Here is a 19,661-nt window from a genome sequence, read left to right on the forward strand (position 1 = left end):
GCAGTTATGATTTACCTGGGTTGAAATAAATCTGATTAATTATTTAGGCATCTGTGAATATACCGAGGCACATACTTTCCGATTAAAATTTCTAAAATTCGCCCATGTATTTAAACACTTGTTGTGTTAAGCTGTGCGGCTTTTTCAACACCACACCTGAATGAAATGCCCCGGTTAGCATTATTGCGCGAATAACGACGCTCACAACTTTTATCGAATGCACACACTTGTTTTATAACTCGTGACTAGCTTATTATCAAAATAGTTTCCAAGAAATCAACCAAAGAATATGAAGTAAACTTCACATGGTTTTCCTAGTTTTATGGAATATAAATTAATGTTAAACAATGGTTGTTGATATATCAAGAAAGAGCCAACCGCGGGGACATCCGATTGAAACTTGTCAAGGATATACAGATTGCCAAAATTTAACACCACAATTACGGCACATTCCTAATTTCTTGAATCGAAAATTAAATATTGTAATACATTTAGGCACCTTTTCAAAGCGATATGTGCTATTGCTCTTCCTGTTTCTCAAGATTCCAACACAGATGAGCCCCCCAAGCCAACCAGCGGATGTTCTCACTGTAGCGAATAACAACGTGCACGGTTCTGCGCTGTGATTGGCTGATGCTCAACTAGCGGGATTCTTGAAATGTGAGAGAATCGAAAACGTTCGCATTCGCGAGTCTGACACAATCACAAAGCCATACTTCTCCAAAAGGACGAGGTAAAGCTTCCCAGTTTTACAACATTTGAGGCGTTTTGTACTTGGTGCTGGTAGCCAAGTCTCAGCTATTTTACCGTTGTAGTTTTAGGCAAGGAAATTTCAGTTCGCTTTTGAATTTCTACTCGTTGGTGTCAACTGCTTAGCTTTCTCAATGTCGTTATCTCTCGGCGAGAATTTTCGTATAACCAACAACTTTCAAGACAACCACGAAAGCAACGCGTTGAAGAAAGCAAAAATGGAAGATGGACAAGCTAGAGCGACGCAGCAAGGGCAGAAAAGAGCCGCTTTGGGCACAATAACGAACAACGCTGCAGTGAGAATTCAACCATTTCGTGCCGCCAAACAACAGGTCAGTGAAATGAACCGCAGCTGCAGTCAGTTTCAGCAAATTTTTAGGGCTTAAAACTATCATGTCGGTTTCTCGCGTATTGCTTCGTATTCCTTTTTTTTAACTTCCCTTCTTCTTGAAATTTAGGCTGGCCTGGGAAGTTCTTCGTACGTGTTCGGCGCCGCAAAGAACGACGAAAATGCTTTCAGTCGAGCACAACAAAAGACCGCCTTCGCTGTACCTACAACAGCGCAGCAAAGTTTTGCCATTCATGTGGACCCGCAACCTGCTCTTGCAAGTTCTCAAAGTGCTGCCTTCCTAACGAACACTACAGTGCAAGAATTAAATCCGGCTTTGACTTCCCTTTCGCGGCCTGCTTTGACAAATGTGTTCGTCGCTAACAGAACGGCTGAGGAAGGTAAGCTAAATGCACCAACAACGTGCAAATTATTTTTCACAAGACCTGACGTTCGGTTGTTATTTTTATTTTCAATTTGTGATATTAACTGCAAATTCAGTTTGACTTTTTATATTTTCACCTTTTCGGTAGCGTAAAAACGAATTTTCTGTTTAGTTGCTCTTTTACTTTTTGCAGTGGACTCGCCCATGATTATAGACTCGAGCGATGACGAGGACTTTGAATGCACCAAGGAAACAACGCCAGAAATACGCGACATCGATACTGGCAACGACATCTTCTTTGTCACGGAATATGCTTCAGAAATATTTCAATATTTGAAGCAGTCTGAGGTAATTTTTTGTAGTTTTTTCGAGTGTTATACGCATTCAGTGGAAAACTTTACTCATGCTAGTTTCAAAATATCTTTTGCATGTAGTTGAATGTGCGCGCGGGTATGCAGTACGGTTGACCATGAAATAGAATAATTTGTCCAAACAGTCTTTAATATTCACACAGAAGGGCCTAGTCCTTAAGTTACTTCCTTTTTAGTACATTTAAATGTCCTGTACCCGTTTCCGTTTGTTTTTTCTGACAGTCAAGATAAGAATTTCTACCAAGTTTTGAATTGCACATTAAAACCGTGCATAAACATTAGGCATCAGTCCTTGCAGACTAAATCCACCCCTCACCCCTTGACTGAGAGAAAATTACTCTGAAGATTGCCAAATGGAGTTTTCGAACAAGGTGCAGTTGCTCCTTCTTGGGCTACATCAATGCGAATTGAAAATATTTTTTTGTTATTGTTTACACTGTCTTAATCTACATGTACACTATATAATGAAGAGTTTCCTAGGTGCAAAAGGGATTTATATTACTTTTTGGCCATTTTCATAAGGGGGTTAGTTTTTAGAGCAACTGTGGTACTGCATCAGTCAGGGGGATCGGAAACAAATATTTGGTTTTATCAAATGAGTTGATTAAGTAATTCAAAAAAGAAAATGCTCAAAATGTCAGCTCTCGTATCTCTTTACAGCGGCTGAATTACCATATCAACTCAGTTGATAAAACTAGATATTTGTCGTCCGGTTTCAACCTGTACTACAGAAGGGTATTGATCTTATCCACTGAAATGTGACCAGTTGAAAATAAGTTGTAGACTGGGGCTATTGCATAATATGTTTGCTTTGAGTTCTGATCAGTTATTTACATTGACTGACTGTTATTAACTTTTGTTTGGTGTTGTTGCCTGGTTGAAAATCTATACAATTGAACTTCAAAGTGTGATCACCACCTCCAAGGCTGTAGCCTAACAGGAGCCCAGTAGCCTGGGGCACCCAACAAAATGCTCTGGGGACCTAAATTTTTTGCAGCAGCACCTAACACTTTACATGTAGGGCTCCTAACTTCTCGGCTTTTGGCCTGGTGGGCTGCTTGAAATTTGTCTTGGGTAGCAGCCTTGACCTCTCGTAAGTGACCACTTCCCATGAACGACCACTAAATCTTGGCATTTTGGGTGGTCACTTACGGAAGGTTCAACTGTAGTGCAAAATTTTGACTGGGTATTGCACATGCTTCCTTCCTTATTTTCAGTTGTTACATTGTTGATTCATAGCGTCAGTCTGTTGTCGTCAATCCTATTGTTCTAATATCCATATCTAGTTTATGGCAATGCTACTTTTCTTGTAGAGCTAGCTTCTTCAAACCCTTTTGACTGTAATCTGGCTGTTTCATGAACAAAATGAATGCACAACCATCAAGATCACCCATTAATACCGTTATTTTAAGGGGAACATGATTGTGTTATGGGTTACGACCCTTAATGATAGCCCTGGACCTTTGGACTGCCCTTGATTTTCATTTCTTTGCCTTAGATTTAGTCCTCTCCATCCCCTGTGGGACATAAGGCAACAACAATAATTTTTATTTTAAAAAAAGTTACTTGTTGTTTTTTCTGTAACTTGGTAGTTTTACAAGACGGAGTAGTTAACACCATGCTCAACCCCCAACCTGGAGGTCTAGGTGCTGTAGCTAGTCTGTCCTCTCACCTGAGACCTGTCTGGCTTGGTTAGACCTGCCAGGGGCCAAGAGCCCAGCTGGCATAGCTCACGGTATCCTCAAGGCACGGAAGCCTCGCCACCATAGCAAGCTTTGGTTTAAACTCAGTGATGAAAACAAAACCTTTTTTTTTTTTCATTTCCAGCTTAAAAACAGGCCCAAGCCTGGCTACATGAAGAAGCAGCCCGACATCAATCATAGCATGCGTGCAATCCTTGTAGACTGGCTGGTGGAAGTTGCTGAAGAGTATAAACTCTTGCCGCAGACACTGTATTTAACAATAAACTATATTGACCGTTTCCTCTCTGCCATGTCAGTGTTGAGGGGAAAGCTTCAGCTTGTTGGAACTGCTTGTATGTTGGTAGCTGCAAAGTTTGAGGAGATTTATCCACCAGAAGTGTCAGACTTCGTTTACATCACAGATGACACATATACTACCAAGCAGGTATGTTCTAACTTTGCACTCTCAATGTAATTACTGCATTGATGGTCATGCTTGGTGGTACCTTCAAACAGGGAACAAATCCTGTCACATGAACCTACGTTAATTAATGGTCTCAGCTCCCACAAGTCTGCTGTAGCTCAACGGTAGAGCATCCAAACTAGTTAATGGAAGGTCATTTTAAAGTTCAACTCCTGTTGGGAGAACTTGGATTTTCTTTTTTCTGAATATGCCTGTGTCACTGACTGAATAATACATCACTCTCAAGATACATGTACTTGGTAAATTCAAAGCCTTACACTTCAGACCTTTTATAATTCTTTGGTTTCTTTCCAGGTTTTGAAAATGGAAAGCCTCATTCTCAGGACAATAAATTTTGACCTTTCTGTACCAACAGTAGTAAATTTTCTAGAACGATTTGTTAAGGCCACAGAATGTTCAGAGTCTGACAGCTCCAAGGTTGAAGCACTGTCCAAGGTAAGCTGATAACTGAGTGCTTATAAAAATTTAATTTAATTCAACAAAAAACATCATAATAATCAGTCACATGTAATTGAGACTTTTTTGTACGACTTGCACAAATGTTTATTACTGTTTTCATCTTAATAACAAGGAACAAGACAAAGATAAAAATTTAAAAAATAACAATGTTGCCCTTTTGATTGGCTCAAAGCATTTTCTAGTTCATTCAGCATAAATACATTAGTTTTAATACTTCTGCAAGTTGCTTTTGAAATATAGTTAAAAATAAATACATTTAACACCTGACAGAGAATTAAAGAATGGCTTCTTATTCTTCCAATAGTGACACTGGTCCGTTGGATGATTACAATTTATTATAGAACTATGTTTAACTGTTTTTCTTTTGTCCCTGTACTAGCACTAAGGAATATTATTGCAACAGCTGTAGACATACATTGCATTCCTGAACACTTGTGTCAGAGACGAGTGATGCCATTTTTGTAGAATCTGAAAGAAAATATGCAATATAATGATCAGATGCTCCTTTCTGTCATTTTGGTTTCACATTTGAACTGTGGAAACAAACATTCTTATCTTTTTATCGCTCAAACTTAAATGCAGATTAGTTTTTAAATCATGATCAAGTACAGGTGTAGTCATTGTTCTACATGTAGTTGGTCTTTTCTCAGTCAGAGGACACTTGACACTTTGTCTTAAGGGGTGTCCCCTTAATAGAGGTTTCCACTGTATTTAATACTTATTACATTTTTGTTTTTGTATTTCAGTATCTCTGTGAACTTACACTGCTTGATGCTGACCCCTATCTTAAGTATTTGCCCTCCACAATAGCTGCAAGTTCTGTTGTCCTGGCTCTTCACACATTTGGACTTCCATCATGGGTAAGATTACTGTCTTGTTATTTGTTGTACTACATGTATAATCATCTAGACTTGAATGTTAAAAAAGAAAGTTTGATTCAGAGGAATTATTTCTCGCAACTTTATCTTCAGTTAGTCTGTTACTACACAAGGGCAACTTTTCACTTCAAATTTCAAGTTGTAATCACTAAAAATCTTTCAGGTTATTTTTTCCTTGATTCCTGTAAAGTTTAATGTTCCTTCCCCTTTTCTTCCTATTTATCATTGTAGATAAAAATCGTTTAAAATCTTTAACAGCTGTGAGTCTGCTGTTCAAAGCCATCATGGCTTTTTTAGATTGAGAGTGACCTTGGTAAAATAGAAACATGGGTAAAACATGTAAACTGTAACTTTACAATACTAGAAACAGAATACATCTCCTAAATACATATGCAAGTCCATCTACTTAGGAGACCTCTGTGACAACATTGTTTCTGTGTAGAGAAAATACTTTTCCAAAAACCAATTTTAAAATTATTGGATTATTAAAGAAAAAACTTGTTTTGTCTGTAGAATCCAACACTGTGTCACTACTCTGGATTTCAACTCCATGACCTCCAAGCGTGCCTTCACGACCTTCATCGCACATTCAGCCATGCATCAAAACATCCTCAGCAAGCTATTAGAGAAAAATATAAGAGTACTAGGTAAGAAAAATGCAGTCAAATACAGTTGATAAATTTGAGGTGGATAGAAACTGTAGAAAAATTGCCCTGAGAAACAAAGCAAGTGTGGAAGTAAAGTGAATACACCCAGGCGCAAGGCGCTGATCATAAAGCATGAAAAAAGTTATTTTTCTTATTTTCTCCTTTAACCCAATCCCACCCTTCCACCAATCAACTCAGGCTGCAAGTACACCTGATCCCTGCTCCCCAAATCAATCATATTTAGTGAACTTTGCCAACGTTTGCTGTATCTTGGTGCTAATTTGTCAGATTTTATTTCTAACTCTTTAACTTTATATTTCCAGCTTCAACGGAGTGGCAAATTTGTCAGCCCCTGAGATGCTACCTCTGGCTTAGATTTTTTTTAATAATGACCAAAGATGAACTATGTAAATATTATGCTGTCTTTGTGAAGAAAGACTTTTATTAGAAAATATCATCAGTACGTTATTGAATATTTTGAATATTTCTGATTCTAATGACATTTTTACCTGTACATTGTGTACACAAATGAGTTTACATATTCTGCCTTGTTTTATAATTAAAGTGTTTTACTTTTCAAATATTCCTCTTTTCACAACCTGTGGAATTCTCTCTTTTTTGTGTCTGGGTACTAAACTATATGCATGTAAACAGCCTTTTTTTTCCTGTCGAGTTGTTTTGTTTTTGCTGGTGTGACATCACCAATAAAAAGAGATAATTTCACAGGTAACATTTTAATGCTTAGTATATACATGTGCCAAAGTTGTAAAAATGTATCTATAGACTGTTAACTGACTTCAGAAAACTACTTTAAGCACTTTGTAAGTTTACCTTCTTATACTCAGCATTGGTAGTTTGTTACGATATTGACCTGTCAATTTCATGTTGTAGGACTTAGTCTTGTGAAATTAACCTAAACTAACAAAATTTCATAAACTGTATGATCATTGCATTTTTATAAATGACAATCTTTTAGGTATACCAAACATGTAGTTAGAATTTCAATCATTAAGTATTAACCAATGACTTTCTTAAAATTATGCTACTTGTTTAATTATTGTAAAATATGTAAAATAAATAACCTGCAAAATGTTTCTTTTATGGTGTTTGGTGATAAATTGGCTGCAGGAGAATCTACAAGGGTGCTGAAAAGGGTAAAATGAGAACCCGGGATCCACTGGGAAAATTGAATTCGACGTCATTGAGAATGGCCCCCTTGGAGATTCAGGGGCAGCTAGTTGGGTCAGGAGGAAGTAAAAGCTGCTAAGTTTACATGAATTAACATTCATTCTTGTAAACTTGCAAGTTTTGACTCCCTTTTGCCCCAACTACATGTATCTGCCCCTGAGTCTGCGAGGATGTGAAAATGGGATCTGTGGTAAACTTTGGGCTTGGAAGTTACGATTTTAATAACACTTGCCATTGTTAACAAGAGATCTAGAGAGATTTAGAATTGTCTATCGCAAACGGCAGAAATAACCACTGCACATAACCATGTTCATCCTGCATCGCTGCCCCGCTGTTTTCAGTTTCCCAGTGATTTTGAGTTGGCATCAAAGGCCAGAATTATTCTGCACTGTTTGTCATCTGTGTGTTTTTTTAAGAAAACATGATTCAAATTCTTGTGTTTGAATTAGCCCCCATAATTATGTAAAGTGCATGTCATTTAAAAATTTCTCACACAGAAACAATGGCATACTACTCTCCTCTGCCAAATTTATGCCTTTTGTTTTAATTGCATCCCTATTTTTTCTCGCCGCCTCCCCACTCCCGCTCCTCTCGGTAGTTCAGACACTCTCCCCAGATCGCGCTCGCTGTTACAAACCAAGATGGTGGCAACTCCATCAAAGTGTACCAGTCTCAAGAATTCCACGGAAAAATAGGGGGACTTTGGACAGTCAACATTGCAAATGCTACACAGTGGTTTAGATCATGTGTGCATAGCGCATAGCCTCACAGGGCGGCATTCAATCTTGTACCCAGAGTCCCCAGGCTCTTTGACCAGTGGTTGGTTGCCAGGAGAGACTCGAGAGAATTCCAAAAAAAAAGAAAAAAAAAAAAAAAAAAAGATCATGTTTTGATTGGCTGCCCTGTAACCGCCTGCATTTTTACGCGGGATGCCCTGAGGGGGCATACCGTGTCTTAAAACGGGTCGATTTCTTTTTTTTTTTCTTCGTCGTATACACAAATCGGTACATTAATTTATTCATTAAACTCTCCCCTCTCCTACTCGGGATGTATTGTTTTGATTGTCTTCAATAAAAGCAGGCCAATCAAAATCCATTCTTGTCGCTTATATTGCGAGGGAGGGGACCCACTCACCCCTACCTGTGTGACGTCAATGCATCATTTGATATATTTATTAAAGACGGATTAAGTCGCGCCATATTGTTTTAACATGTTCTGGACTCAAGTGTGCCGTTTGCAAAGGGAAATTTCACCATTTTGAAGCCGTAAATCGAAAGAATAACTTCTAAGAAGCACCCGACACGTAAAACGGTGGAAATTGGTGAGTTCTTAGTGAAGGAATCGTGCTTTGTTTGACAGTCTTAGACCACGACGCGAGACTGAAAAGAGGTCATTGAGAAGCTTACGTTATCGTAATGGAATTTGACAAATTTCCGCTGATAGTCTGAGTCGCGTAACACACGGAAAACAACGTAACGCGATCGTCGTGACTCAAACTATTCCATTAGCAAGGATAGTTTTATCAATCGGCGAAGCATACAGTTGGAATAAATGAATCAGCCCCAGCATCTCGCGTAATGCCAGTATAGCAGGCATCTTGTTTACCACAGAAATCCTGCGGTAATAAAATTCCAGTACCCCAGGATGTACCTTAGCTCGACCACCCGCTGAACAAAAAGCCTGAGGACTCTGGGTACGAGATTGGTTTCCCAGAGTACGAGTTCGAAAGCGAGGGTTGATGTGGTTCTTCGGTCTCCCGTTACTACGTATATCATGGCTGTCGATCTGTCGTCTGAATCCATAACGGAGACTGACGTGAAAACGTTTTGTGTGGAAATGATGAAACGCCTCAATATTCAGCGAAGGAACGAACATTTCTGTGATGTGATTCTCGAAGTTGGCTCCGGTGACGATCAAGCTCGCTTAAAAGCTCACAGAATCGTGTTATGTGCAGCAAGTCCATTCTTTTACAACGCTCTTAGCAGTGACATGAAAGAGAAAAAAGAAGGAGTGATCCGATTGGAAGAGACCAGCAAAGCTGTGATGGAAGACGTGCTGGAGTTTCTGTACACCGGACATGTTGATATCAATGAACAGAATGTCTATGATTTGATGGCATTAGCAGATTATCTGCTCATTTCAAACTTGGGAACTTTATGTGGTAACGTTATTCGAAGAACTTTGTCCCTGTCCAACTGTATAATGGCTTATCTCTTTGCCTTTAGGCATCAATGGAATTCTCTGGAGAAGGACCTCAGAACTTTTATCCTGAACAACTTTGAGGAAGTGACGAAAACTGAAGGCTTCCTGAATTTGGGTGTGGAGCAAGTGGAAGAGTTCATTTCAAGTGATGAAATAATCGTGGAGGGTGAAGAAAAAATCTTCGAACTCATTATGAGATGGACTGAGCGAGATGAGAGTAGAAAGCAACAGAAGTTGATAGATTTGTTTCGTCACATTCGTTGGGCTTATGTGTCGCGTGACTATCTATTCCAAGTTATTCTGCAGCATCCCTTGGTGAAAGAAAATTCAGAATGCATGGCTTTTGTTTTAGATGCCATGAAGAGAGCTTTTGATGGTACGGAAGACTGCTTTTTCTCTCAGTCCCCAAGAAATTGCCTGGAAAGCCATCATGATGCCATTGTTGCTTGTGGAGAAGGTTTGAACAGGGTATTGTGTTACCTTCCCTCCAACGAAAAATGGTGTGAGCTGAATGGTATGGGACTGAAGCCTTACCCTTCTTTTTCTGAAGTGAGTGCTTGTCATGGTAAATTGTATGTTGTTGGTGGAAATAGGAGAGGAATTCGCTCTGACCATCGCTATGATCCATCAGTTCACACATGGGCTCCCATAAAGGCTCCACAAACAATTTCATTTTTACAGTTGCATGCCACTGTCACACTTCAGGGTTGTTTGTATGTTATTGGTGGAAGAGGTGAGGACAATAAACAGGTAAGCACTGTACAGCGATTCAACCCTGACACAAATTTCTGGCAAGTAGTTGCCCCACTGAGCAGTCCCAGAATGGCAGTTTGTGCAGTTGCCGATGGACAATATTTGTACGCTATTGGAGGTGTGGATGATACTTTAAACAGATTACATACCGTTGAAAGGTATGATCCTAGAAATAACACCTGGGAAAAACTTCCATCAACTCTTGCCAGGAGAGCAAGTGCTGGCGGTGCAGCCATGAAACAAAAAGTTTTTGTTTTTGGTGGCCTCGTCCCTCGATCAACTGATGGTGATTCCTGTGAAATGTATGATCCTGCTACTAGAGTCTGGAATGGAATCCCGAGCCTTATTGGACCAAGGTCCTCTGCAAGTGCTGTGAGTTTCAAAGGGCAAATATTTGTGTTTGGTACTTTTCAAAATGAACAGGGTGAACCAGAAATGGCATTACAAGCATATGATATTGATCAAAACCGATGGAAACTGTGCACAGGAATGTCATTTGGTCAGAAATTTTTCAAAATTTCTCGTCTCAGAATATTAAAAAATGTTGTAGATGTATCTTAGGTTAGACCATTTATACTGAGCGGTCTTTATTGAGTGTCATAACCAAGCAAAGTAATTACTCTGGCCAATCACAACAGATGCAAACAGCACTGTAAACCAATCAGAATTCAAAGCAAATAGATGTAACAGGCATCAAGGGCGGGAAACACATGCGAGCGAGGCACAATTGGTTTTAGTTTTACATCCCATTGGTTGAGAAAGCGGTGCGAGTTTTGTCAACCAATCACAGAACATAGTAATGCAAAACCAAAGCAAACAGGCAATTACTTTCGACACTCAGTTGAAAACTGCTTTATAATGAATCTTAGTTTATTGCAGTAGATACTTATAAAATGTGTGTATGTTGTATATAATATGTAATTCCAGGAGCCTGGAATTGGAAATTTTCTCGGGCAAGGGACTTCAAAGACCAAAAAACAATTACAGTCAATTCACGTCATGCGTGACCGGTATTTTTGAAATTTGAACGGAGTTTTGAAATTTACATCTGCTGAACATCACCAACGAGATTTCAGAGTTCCCGTAAAAATTTCTCTACTTTATTGACAGTGCTAGTATAAAGCTATGAATGTTTCTTTACATTACAGCATTTAGTATTTCAAGAATAACAATTGTTTCTTTTTCAGAAAGAATTGCAGAGAAATGTTCAACATTCCATTCACATGTCGAACATTACAAAGAGAAATTCGAGTGTTCATTTCATTCCCAGAAATACTGGTCACGTGTGACGTGAATTGACTGTAAAGGAATGTATGAAACTCAATTGGAATTTCCAGAGGGGATTAGGCTATAGTGTCAGTAGAATCCCTTCTGGAACTACACAATATTCTTTTAGATACTACAACAAGTTGGCATATCCTAAGTGGCTTGAGTTGACTTGAGGTATCAGTCAAGTTTGAATCAAGGTCAAAATATGATCATTTGGGAATACATTGCTACCTTCAGCAGTTCCATTAGACTTTTTGCTTATTTAATTATCTATTTTGCTTATCTATCTCATTAAATCTATTGGTACCGCAATCAGTTTTGCCCTCCTTGAGCAACTTCAAACCATTGAGCGGAACAAGTGCCTTTTACATTATTATTAGTACTGCTCACCTTGTGGTAAATGTTTGGAAGGATCTTGTTCATGTTTGCTTAATTGCATATGACTGAGGCAGGAGGCCAGCCATATTGGCTTTCCCTCATTTACAGTATTTAGTAACTACATTACTCTTACTGTGTTACTGGTATATTGTTTTCAAGCTTTTTCGGAAAACATTTCTCAAGGTTCAATTTTCCTTTTCATGGTGTAACAACAAGGTCCCTGGGTAGGCTGGGGGGGGGGGGTGACACATGTAAAAGTGACAGGGGTGACAGTCCTACCTTTTAGGGGTTAAAATTTGTGGTTTGGTACTCCTTATAGTGCTAAAATCTAAAATGACTTCCATCAAAGATATGGTGGTACCTTTCAGGGTATTTTTTTGAGCCAAGGAATATGAGACAAAGTAAATGTCAGTCAACTGTCACTTAGAGTATTGTTTTAGAGTTGGTACCTCTCAGGGGTAAAAAATTGTTCGACCATGCCCACAAAGCAGAATTCTGGTACTTTTTAGGAGTAATTCTTTTCAAAATTTCCAATCATCACCCCTTGTCACTTTTATGTGCCCCAGAAACTAGGTGGGAATTTCTTCTGATCTTCTGCAAAAAAAAAAAAAGACTACAACAACAACTGCATTGTAAATTACTTTGAATCTTGTATGGGACAGCTGACTTTCATCAATTCTGTCTTTCATGAAGACAAGAATTACAAACTAAAAAAAACTTTAAAGTGATGGCAAATAAGCTAGTTCAAGCTAAATTTAAACTTGAGTGGTGCACAGTCTTCACAACATTTGTATGTAATGTTACAACACAACACAAGTAAATTACGAACGGAGTTACTTGGGTTTTATATTTCTTTGTAATTTCATATTTGCATTCAACATATGAGAAAGAACACTCCTAATGCAGATTGGAGTCAGATTGTATGGGACTGGTCACGTTGATTGATTGAATGAATGAATGGATTTTGGGACGCGTATCTGGCATCCCCTGCAGATTTTGCAGGGGTGGATGACATTATCACCAACCTGGCAAACAAGAGAGAGCCTGGGATCCAGATCATCAAATACACTCGCTAATCTTTGATTATAATTTACTAGTTTACTTGCTAAATCCATTGTCTCAAATTTCAGATTTTAAAACAAAGTGACTTTTAATCTCAAAATGAGATGCAAAGGAATGTACAGTTAGTATTTTTAGTCCTGTGAATGCTCTTTGTTAATCTTTGCTAGCTAAAGGGACGTAATTTAAAATTCAGAATTAATTAATGTACACTGTAGTATTTTAGTTTATAGGATATTTGTTCATGAGTTTCAGTTTCCTTTTGAGTTTGGAGTTGGTTATAGTGTAATGCAGGGTAAAGTACTGATGTTCCTTGATTTTAGTATTTCAAGCTTGGTGAAATATTTTTAAATATTATTATTTACAGCCATTTTCAATGTTACATACACAGCAGACTACCTTTCAATGTGCCATCTTTCAACATGCCATGTAAAATTTTCCGGTTTAATATTTATAATGCTTTTAGCTGTAGATGTTTATCTAACATGTCAAAAGATAGTATGTTGGAAGATAGTCTCTATTCTTTTCTATGCACGCAACACTGAAAGTGGCTATAGAGTAGAATCTTGGTGAATTGAAGCTTCAATGGAAACTTAAAACTGTTTGTGTTATGGAAGTTTGAGTTATCAGAGATATAATAAATATCTTTCTAACCTCGTTTTTCCGCTCTGTACTGTAAGTTACAGATCCTCGTTTTTTTCCAACTGAAACCTCAGTCCGTAACTTACAGTATGGACCCCAAACTTGGTTAGTATAAAGAGGTATATGTTTTTAAGCCAGGAGTTTTAAGCCTGTTTTAAGCTAATTTGGACCGTCCTTCCTTTTTCAGTGGTAATTTGGGAGGAATTAGTTGTTATTATTTTAGGGAATCCCTACAAAGGGATCAAGAAAGTGTTTTTGTTAATAAATAAAGGAAGGAAGTTTTCGAAAGCGGTACACCATTTTTGTTGGAAACAAAATAAATTCAGTAAACAATTTGAATGGATGTAAATGAACTAGTTTTTAATGAAGGGACATTTTAGTGTCAAATTCAGTATCGCTGCTAGGCGGGAATTTGAGGGGGTTGCCCTTGGGGGAGGGGAGTGAAGTTTCGAACTGAGGGATCTGGCGCATTCAGTGAGTGGGTAAGCAGGACAAATGCAAACCAGTACGGACAGCTCTCCATTAACCAGCCCTGTAGAACTGTGTGAACAGACAGATAGGGTGACTTGACACTTACACTCAGACAGTAATGTCAAATCCCCCATGTGGAAACCTCCAGTTGGATCCCCAAATACTAATTAAATAAATAAATTCTTAAATTGATAAATTACTTTAAAAGTAATCCAAGTTTTCAGAGTCAAGGATGGTTTAGGATCCCTGGGAGGGGGGGGGGGGGGGCTCTTTTAGGGAACAAAAAAGTTTAATTAAAAAATTCCCACGAGCATCCCCGCCCCTTGCATATGAGAGTTCCCCCACCCCGGGTTAGGATCTCCTAATAAATAAACCTTTCTAACTGACTCGGAATTCCTCCCCTCCCTGTCAGCGGTATATTCGGTTTTCACGTGACGTCACCAAATTCTAGAATTCAAAACTGGGAGGCCTACAAAATTTTTACCTTCATTCAAGGAAAGATTACCTAAAAATATGTCTGTTCACAATTTCTTAGATCCATGTCGTGCTTCCTTTTGAAAATAGAACAGTTTCAATTTCCGAGTTCCCATCGTGCGTGACATAAGGAGGACGGCTGTGACAGACCTTTTCCGTATCTTAAAAATGACTCTTCGGGTGATTTTCAGCATTCTAAACAATTTAAGTTTGAGGACAAATATTAATCTAAACATTCGAAAATTCACAAGGGCAAAATAACCTCTTTTCTGGCAAAAGTGAACTCCAGATGTTTTTTCGTATTTCCGGCCGCCTTCTCTGAGGGACACAAACATGGCGTCTCCATACTAAGCTCTATAAATTTATGTGGAACATTTTGTCAAATAACTCGAGTACGGAATGCCGCACAGACCTGAGACTTGGACAGATGCCTTGTTTATTTATCCTCTATACCATGTCAATTTCTTGACTTCATTCATGGAATGGTTTCGATTTTTTTTTTTCAATGGCGTGACAGTGAAAACCGAGAATTGACTATGCGTCGAAGGCCCTGCTTATGCATAAATTACAGGAAGGGGCCGATCGCGCGGGAAGAACAATCGCTTGTCGTGTATTTTCATTTTTTGCGAGGAAGGCTACATTATGTCCCTCGATTTATCGCCAGAACCAATCACGGAGACTGTCATGCAGCAGTTTTGTGTGGAAATGATGAAACGCCTCGATATTCAGCGAAGGAACGAACATTTCTGTGATGTGATTCTAGAAGTTCGGTCCGGTGACGATCAAGCTCGCTTGAAAGCTCACAGAATCGTGTTATGTGCAGCGAGTCCGTTCTTTTTCAACGCTCTTAACAGTGACATGAAAGAAAAGGAAGAAGGAGTGATCCGATTGGAAGAGACTAGCAAAGCTGTGATGGAAGACGTATTGGAGTATTTGTACACCGGACATGTTGATATCAATGAACAGAATGCCCATGATTTGATGGCCGCATCAGATTACTTCATTATCCCAAGTCTGAAAGTTTTGTCTGCAATGGTTATTCAGAAGAAGCTATCTTTTTCTAATTGTATAACGGCTTATTATTCTGCAATAAAGTACCGGAGCGAAGAGCTGCAGAAAGGAGCGAGAAATTTCATTGTTGCGAACTTTGAATCTGTGGCAAAGTGTGAAGATTTTCTAAATTTGAGCATGGAGCAAGTAGAGGAGTGGATCTCATGTGACGAAATAACTGTGAAGGGTGAAGAAATAATCTTTGAAGCGATTCTTAGATGGACTGAAAGAGACGAAAGGAGAAAATGCATTGATTTCTTGCACTTGTTGCACCACGTTCGATATGTTTACGTGTCACGTGACTATCTGTTCAAAGTTATTTTACCCCATCCCTTGGTAAAAGAAAACGCAGAGGCCTTGGCTTTCATATTGAACGCCATGAAGCTGGCTTTTGATGGAACGGAACAGTGCTTTTTTGCACAGTCTCCTAGAAATTGTCTGAAAACCTATGAAGATACCATCGTTGCCTGTGGAGGACACCGCACACTGTGTTATGTACCTTCAGAAAACAAATGGTATGGGTTGGCTGACATGCTGAAATTACATGGCTCAATTCGTTGTGCAATGAGTGTTTGTCACAGTAAAGTGTACATTTTTGGTGGGAATATGCCTGGGGATTGCATCACTGGAGAGCGCTATGAGCCATCAATTAACCAGTGGGTTCATACAAAGGTTCCAGAACCCTCAAAGTATTTGTTCCAATCAGTGGCCAGTACGCTGCAGGGGTTCTTGTATGTCATTGGTGGAAGGGACAAGGAGCAGAAGGAGGTCAGCACTGTGCAGAGATACAACCCAGACACAAATCTGTGGCAGGCAGTTGCCCCCATGAGTAGTCCGAGATCAAGAGTGTGTGCTGTTGCCGATGAAAATTATTTGTATGCTATTGGAGGAAGTTATGAAGCGGCTGACTACCTGGACATTGTTGAACGGTTTGATCCAACAAGTAACAGTTGGGAAAAACTACCATCAACTTTAGTAGCAAGGCAATATGCTTCTGGTGCAGCCGTTAAACAGAAAGTGTTTGTATTTGGAGGATCTATGCCAGGACCGTTACCACAAGTAACTTGTGAAATGTATGACCCAACAGAAAACACTTGGAACAGCATTGAAAGCCCAGTTCGACCAAGATCCTTCACAAGTGCTGTGAGTCTTAAAGACCAAATATTTGTCTTTGTTGGTCCTCGAAATGCAAAATGCGAAATGCATGTCTATGATGTTGATCAAAACCAGTGGAGGCAATGTACAGATATTCCCCTTGGTTCTGCATTTTTCAAAATTTCTCGTCTGAGAATTTTAAGAGATGTGTTAAAAAACTGTGAGGTAGTTTTGTAACATCTGTGTAGATTCTCGTGCTCACAAAAGTGCAGATTGTCTTTTTTAAAAAATTCAGAAACTGTAGTTTTTCTTGTTACAATGGTGAAGACCTTTAATTATCATAAGGCAGGGGTAGAGAAATGATACTAACTGTAGTTAACGGCAACATCCACTCTTGAAATAGATTGGCATTTAGAACACACAAAACAGGATTTTTTAGCACCCCTTTTCGCTTTTAATGTCCCAGTGCACCGCCACTTTGTATTTCATAACATCATATAGTTGCCCAATTATTCTACATGAACGAACTTCTGCTTCCTGGTAAGCACGATGCGATGATAATTATCCATTGGTTTCCGTTTCTGGGCCCGGTTGTTCAAAGAGCGGATAACTATCCAGTGGATAAATTGCTATCCAGCAAAAAAAATGTACCCCAACCAATACATTTTATGGGCTGGATAGCAACTTATCCACTGGATAAATATCCGCTTTTTGAACACATGGAGCCAGTAGTGCCCTGGCCACTGCATTGTAAGAAGGTATAAAAGTTGATTGCTCGCCTGTTACATTTTACGTCTCTTCACCTTTTGCTACTATATTAAACGTGTGTGTTTCCAACCTACTTCTTCGGTTCTTGATTGAGAACTACAACAGTCAGAGCTTGTTTGCGAGCTAATGGTGTCATAAAAAAAGCAAAATGGCAGGGTGCTGGAAATTTCAAAGTGAAAACAGAGAGCAATAATTATATCCAAGTATTTTGTACACGTATAGCAAATTGTGGTTTCCTTCTGTTGGAATTTAAATGTAGATGCTGTTTCCATCTACTTGAGATCAATTTTTTAGAAGAGTGGAGGTTTCCTTTAAGGAATGTATGATGTATGTTCTCTAGTATATTGTATACTTGTCACAATAATTGCATTTCTTTAATCAGCTTTTCTTAGGCATCATGCTTTTCTGTACTACTGAGAAATATTTGGCAGTCACTAACAACAGTTTCACTCTTATCTTGCAACTGAAGGGTGTTAATAGCTTACATCAAGCAGATGTTGAGTTTCTTACTGTGTTGAGAAAACAAATAAAAAATTATTGTTATTGTTCCCAGAAAACCCAAGGGTCTTTTTTGTAAAGTGGTTATTCAGTTGAAATTTGAGTGATATAAAAATGAATAAAAGGATAAGAACGAAGCTAAAACAGAACAGAACAAAATAAATAGTCAAAATTGGCTGTTTATGTTTTAGAACTGTCCTCCAATAAATTGTTCATCAGGTTTTGCTTTACTATAAAGACCTCAGTCATTTCTTTGTACATACCCCTTAAGGTAGCAACTCTAGGGGGGGGTGGGTGGGGGGAAGTGGTGTACCTCGTGTATAAGCTATGTAGGTATGTGCAGTGCCAAAGGGTATGGGTTTTGAGCCATTTTGGTCTAAAAGTTTGAAAATGGGTATGGATTCTAAAAAGCTGGTCTGATAATGGGTATGAACCTTGTATGATTATGTGTATGAAAAAGGGTACAGGAAAATTACATACTTTGGTCTAAAACAGGTTCTGGGTTTGGAGAACTGAGCCACACACCCCCGCCTCTGAAGAGTATACCTCCTCCCTCCTCCCCACCTGACAAAAAAATTTCCGCTGTTTTTCGTGTGTGAAGGAAAAGAACTATGCGGACGAAATTATGACTGGGGATGTTGCAGACCTGCCAACTCTCCCGGTTTTCCCGGGAGTCTCAAGTCTTTCATCAAATCTCCCAGTCCCCCGGTTAGAGCACCAAATCCCCCGGGAAATATCTCACCTGGCCTTTTTCAAATATTTTCATTAATTTCGTTATTTTCGAGATGCCAAAAAGGAAAATAAAACAAGAAGTGGATTTAGTGGTCTTATTTGAGCTTTTCTCCATCGAAAAATCAAATTTGTATTAGTATTGTCATTGGTCTGAAATCAACCAATCAAATTGCAGAATTGATAGAAGGTAAATGCTCTTCTAACCGATAGACGTCGGGAACATTCGGATGGTGTAACGATTGTGCCATTTTTTGCTTCGGCACTCTGTTAGCTCGCACCTCTGTGTGGTCTGCACATACTGGCACATCCCATTATACCGCTACTTGATTATTTTGGTAGAGCAGCTTAGCTTGTGTGGCGGAGTACCAAGACGGAACGGCCTCTATCAGTTGGTGCTCTTTCAGAAGTTTAAAGAAAAGTATTTTGGGCGCTCCGTTGTGTCTTGATAGATACTTCGTCTGCGCCAATGCACTACAACTTGACAGCACATGTGCGATAGACTCCTGTGCCTTTCCACACATCCTGCATCTGACGTCCGATTCTTCGCTTGATTTGGTCTTCCTTGCGTAGTCCAGTTTTGTTGGAAATAGCTTTTCGTGGAGCTCACTTATCCTGGCTATTGTGTGCGTCGGTGCTGTTTTCCAGTCTGACGTCCACTCGAAACTCCGACCACCATCAAGATCTTTATCCTCCCAGCGTGCTTTATGGAGCTTTCTCTGCCATCTCTGTCCTTCACAGTACTTGTTTTGTAAGGCCTTCTTATTCCACACTCCAATTTTGCGGCCCTCTATCTTCTCATTCTCTGCTGTAGTGACCGACGGATCTGGATATCGCAGTTCTAGCTTCATTCCTGCATACTTCTGCGTATCTTTTACCGAAGGAGCGTCTCCCAGTCGTTTCCGCTTTCTTTTCAAACCGTGGGACCAACCCCATAGTTTGATCTGCATTAGCATACAATCTCGTCGTCGATTTAATCTTCGTGGTTTTATATTCTAACTCAATCGACTTAAGACCCCGTCCGCTCGATCTCCATGGGAGATAGAGCAAGGCACTGGGCGCTGAAGGGTGTTTCCCACCATTCTCCACTATGATTTTCTG

General features: G+C 39.3%; 3 protein-coding genes across 3 annotated transcripts; all 3 read left to right on the top strand.

Annotated features, from left to right (window-relative positions):
* Positions 1–381: 381 nt before the first annotated feature.
* Positions 382–7,083, top strand: LOC146481467 (G2/mitotic-specific cyclin-A-like). The gene is made up of 8 exons (XM_085108262.1): positions 382–1,082; positions 1,209–1,479; positions 1,657–1,811; positions 3,662–3,961; positions 4,295–4,435; positions 5,206–5,319; positions 5,851–5,984; positions 6,308–7,083. Exons 1-8 carry the CDS (start codon positions 885–887, stop codon positions 6,357–6,359), a joined length of 1,365 nt encoding a protein of 454 aa, XP_084964388.1. The 5' UTR covers positions 382–884; the 3' UTR covers positions 6,360–7,083.
* Positions 7,084–8,874: 1,791 nt separating this feature from the next.
* Positions 8,875–11,306, top strand: LOC146481468 (kelch-like protein 11). Its single transcript, XM_085108253.1, has one exon. It carries the CDS (start codon positions 8,946–8,948, stop codon positions 10,686–10,688), a length of 1,743 nt encoding a protein of 580 aa, XP_084964379.1. The 5' UTR covers positions 8,875–8,945; the 3' UTR covers positions 10,689–11,306.
* Positions 11,307–14,971: 3,665 nt separating this feature from the next.
* On the top strand, positions 14,972–18,005 carry LOC146481469 (kelch-like protein 11). Its single transcript, XM_085108255.1, has one exon. It carries the CDS (start codon positions 15,063–15,065, stop codon positions 16,800–16,802), a length of 1,740 nt encoding a protein of 579 aa, XP_084964381.1. The 5' UTR covers positions 14,972–15,062; the 3' UTR covers positions 16,803–18,005.
* The last annotated feature ends 1,656 nt before the right edge of the window (positions 18,006–19,661 follow it).

Source organism: Pavona decussata, unplaced genomic scaffold (assembly GCF_977016875.1).
Source record: "Pavona decussata unplaced genomic scaffold, jaPavDecu1.1 SCAFFOLD_49, whole genome shotgun sequence".
In the NCBI taxonomy this organism is placed as follows: Eukaryota; Metazoa; Cnidaria; class Anthozoa; order Scleractinia; family Agariciidae; genus Pavona; species Pavona decussata.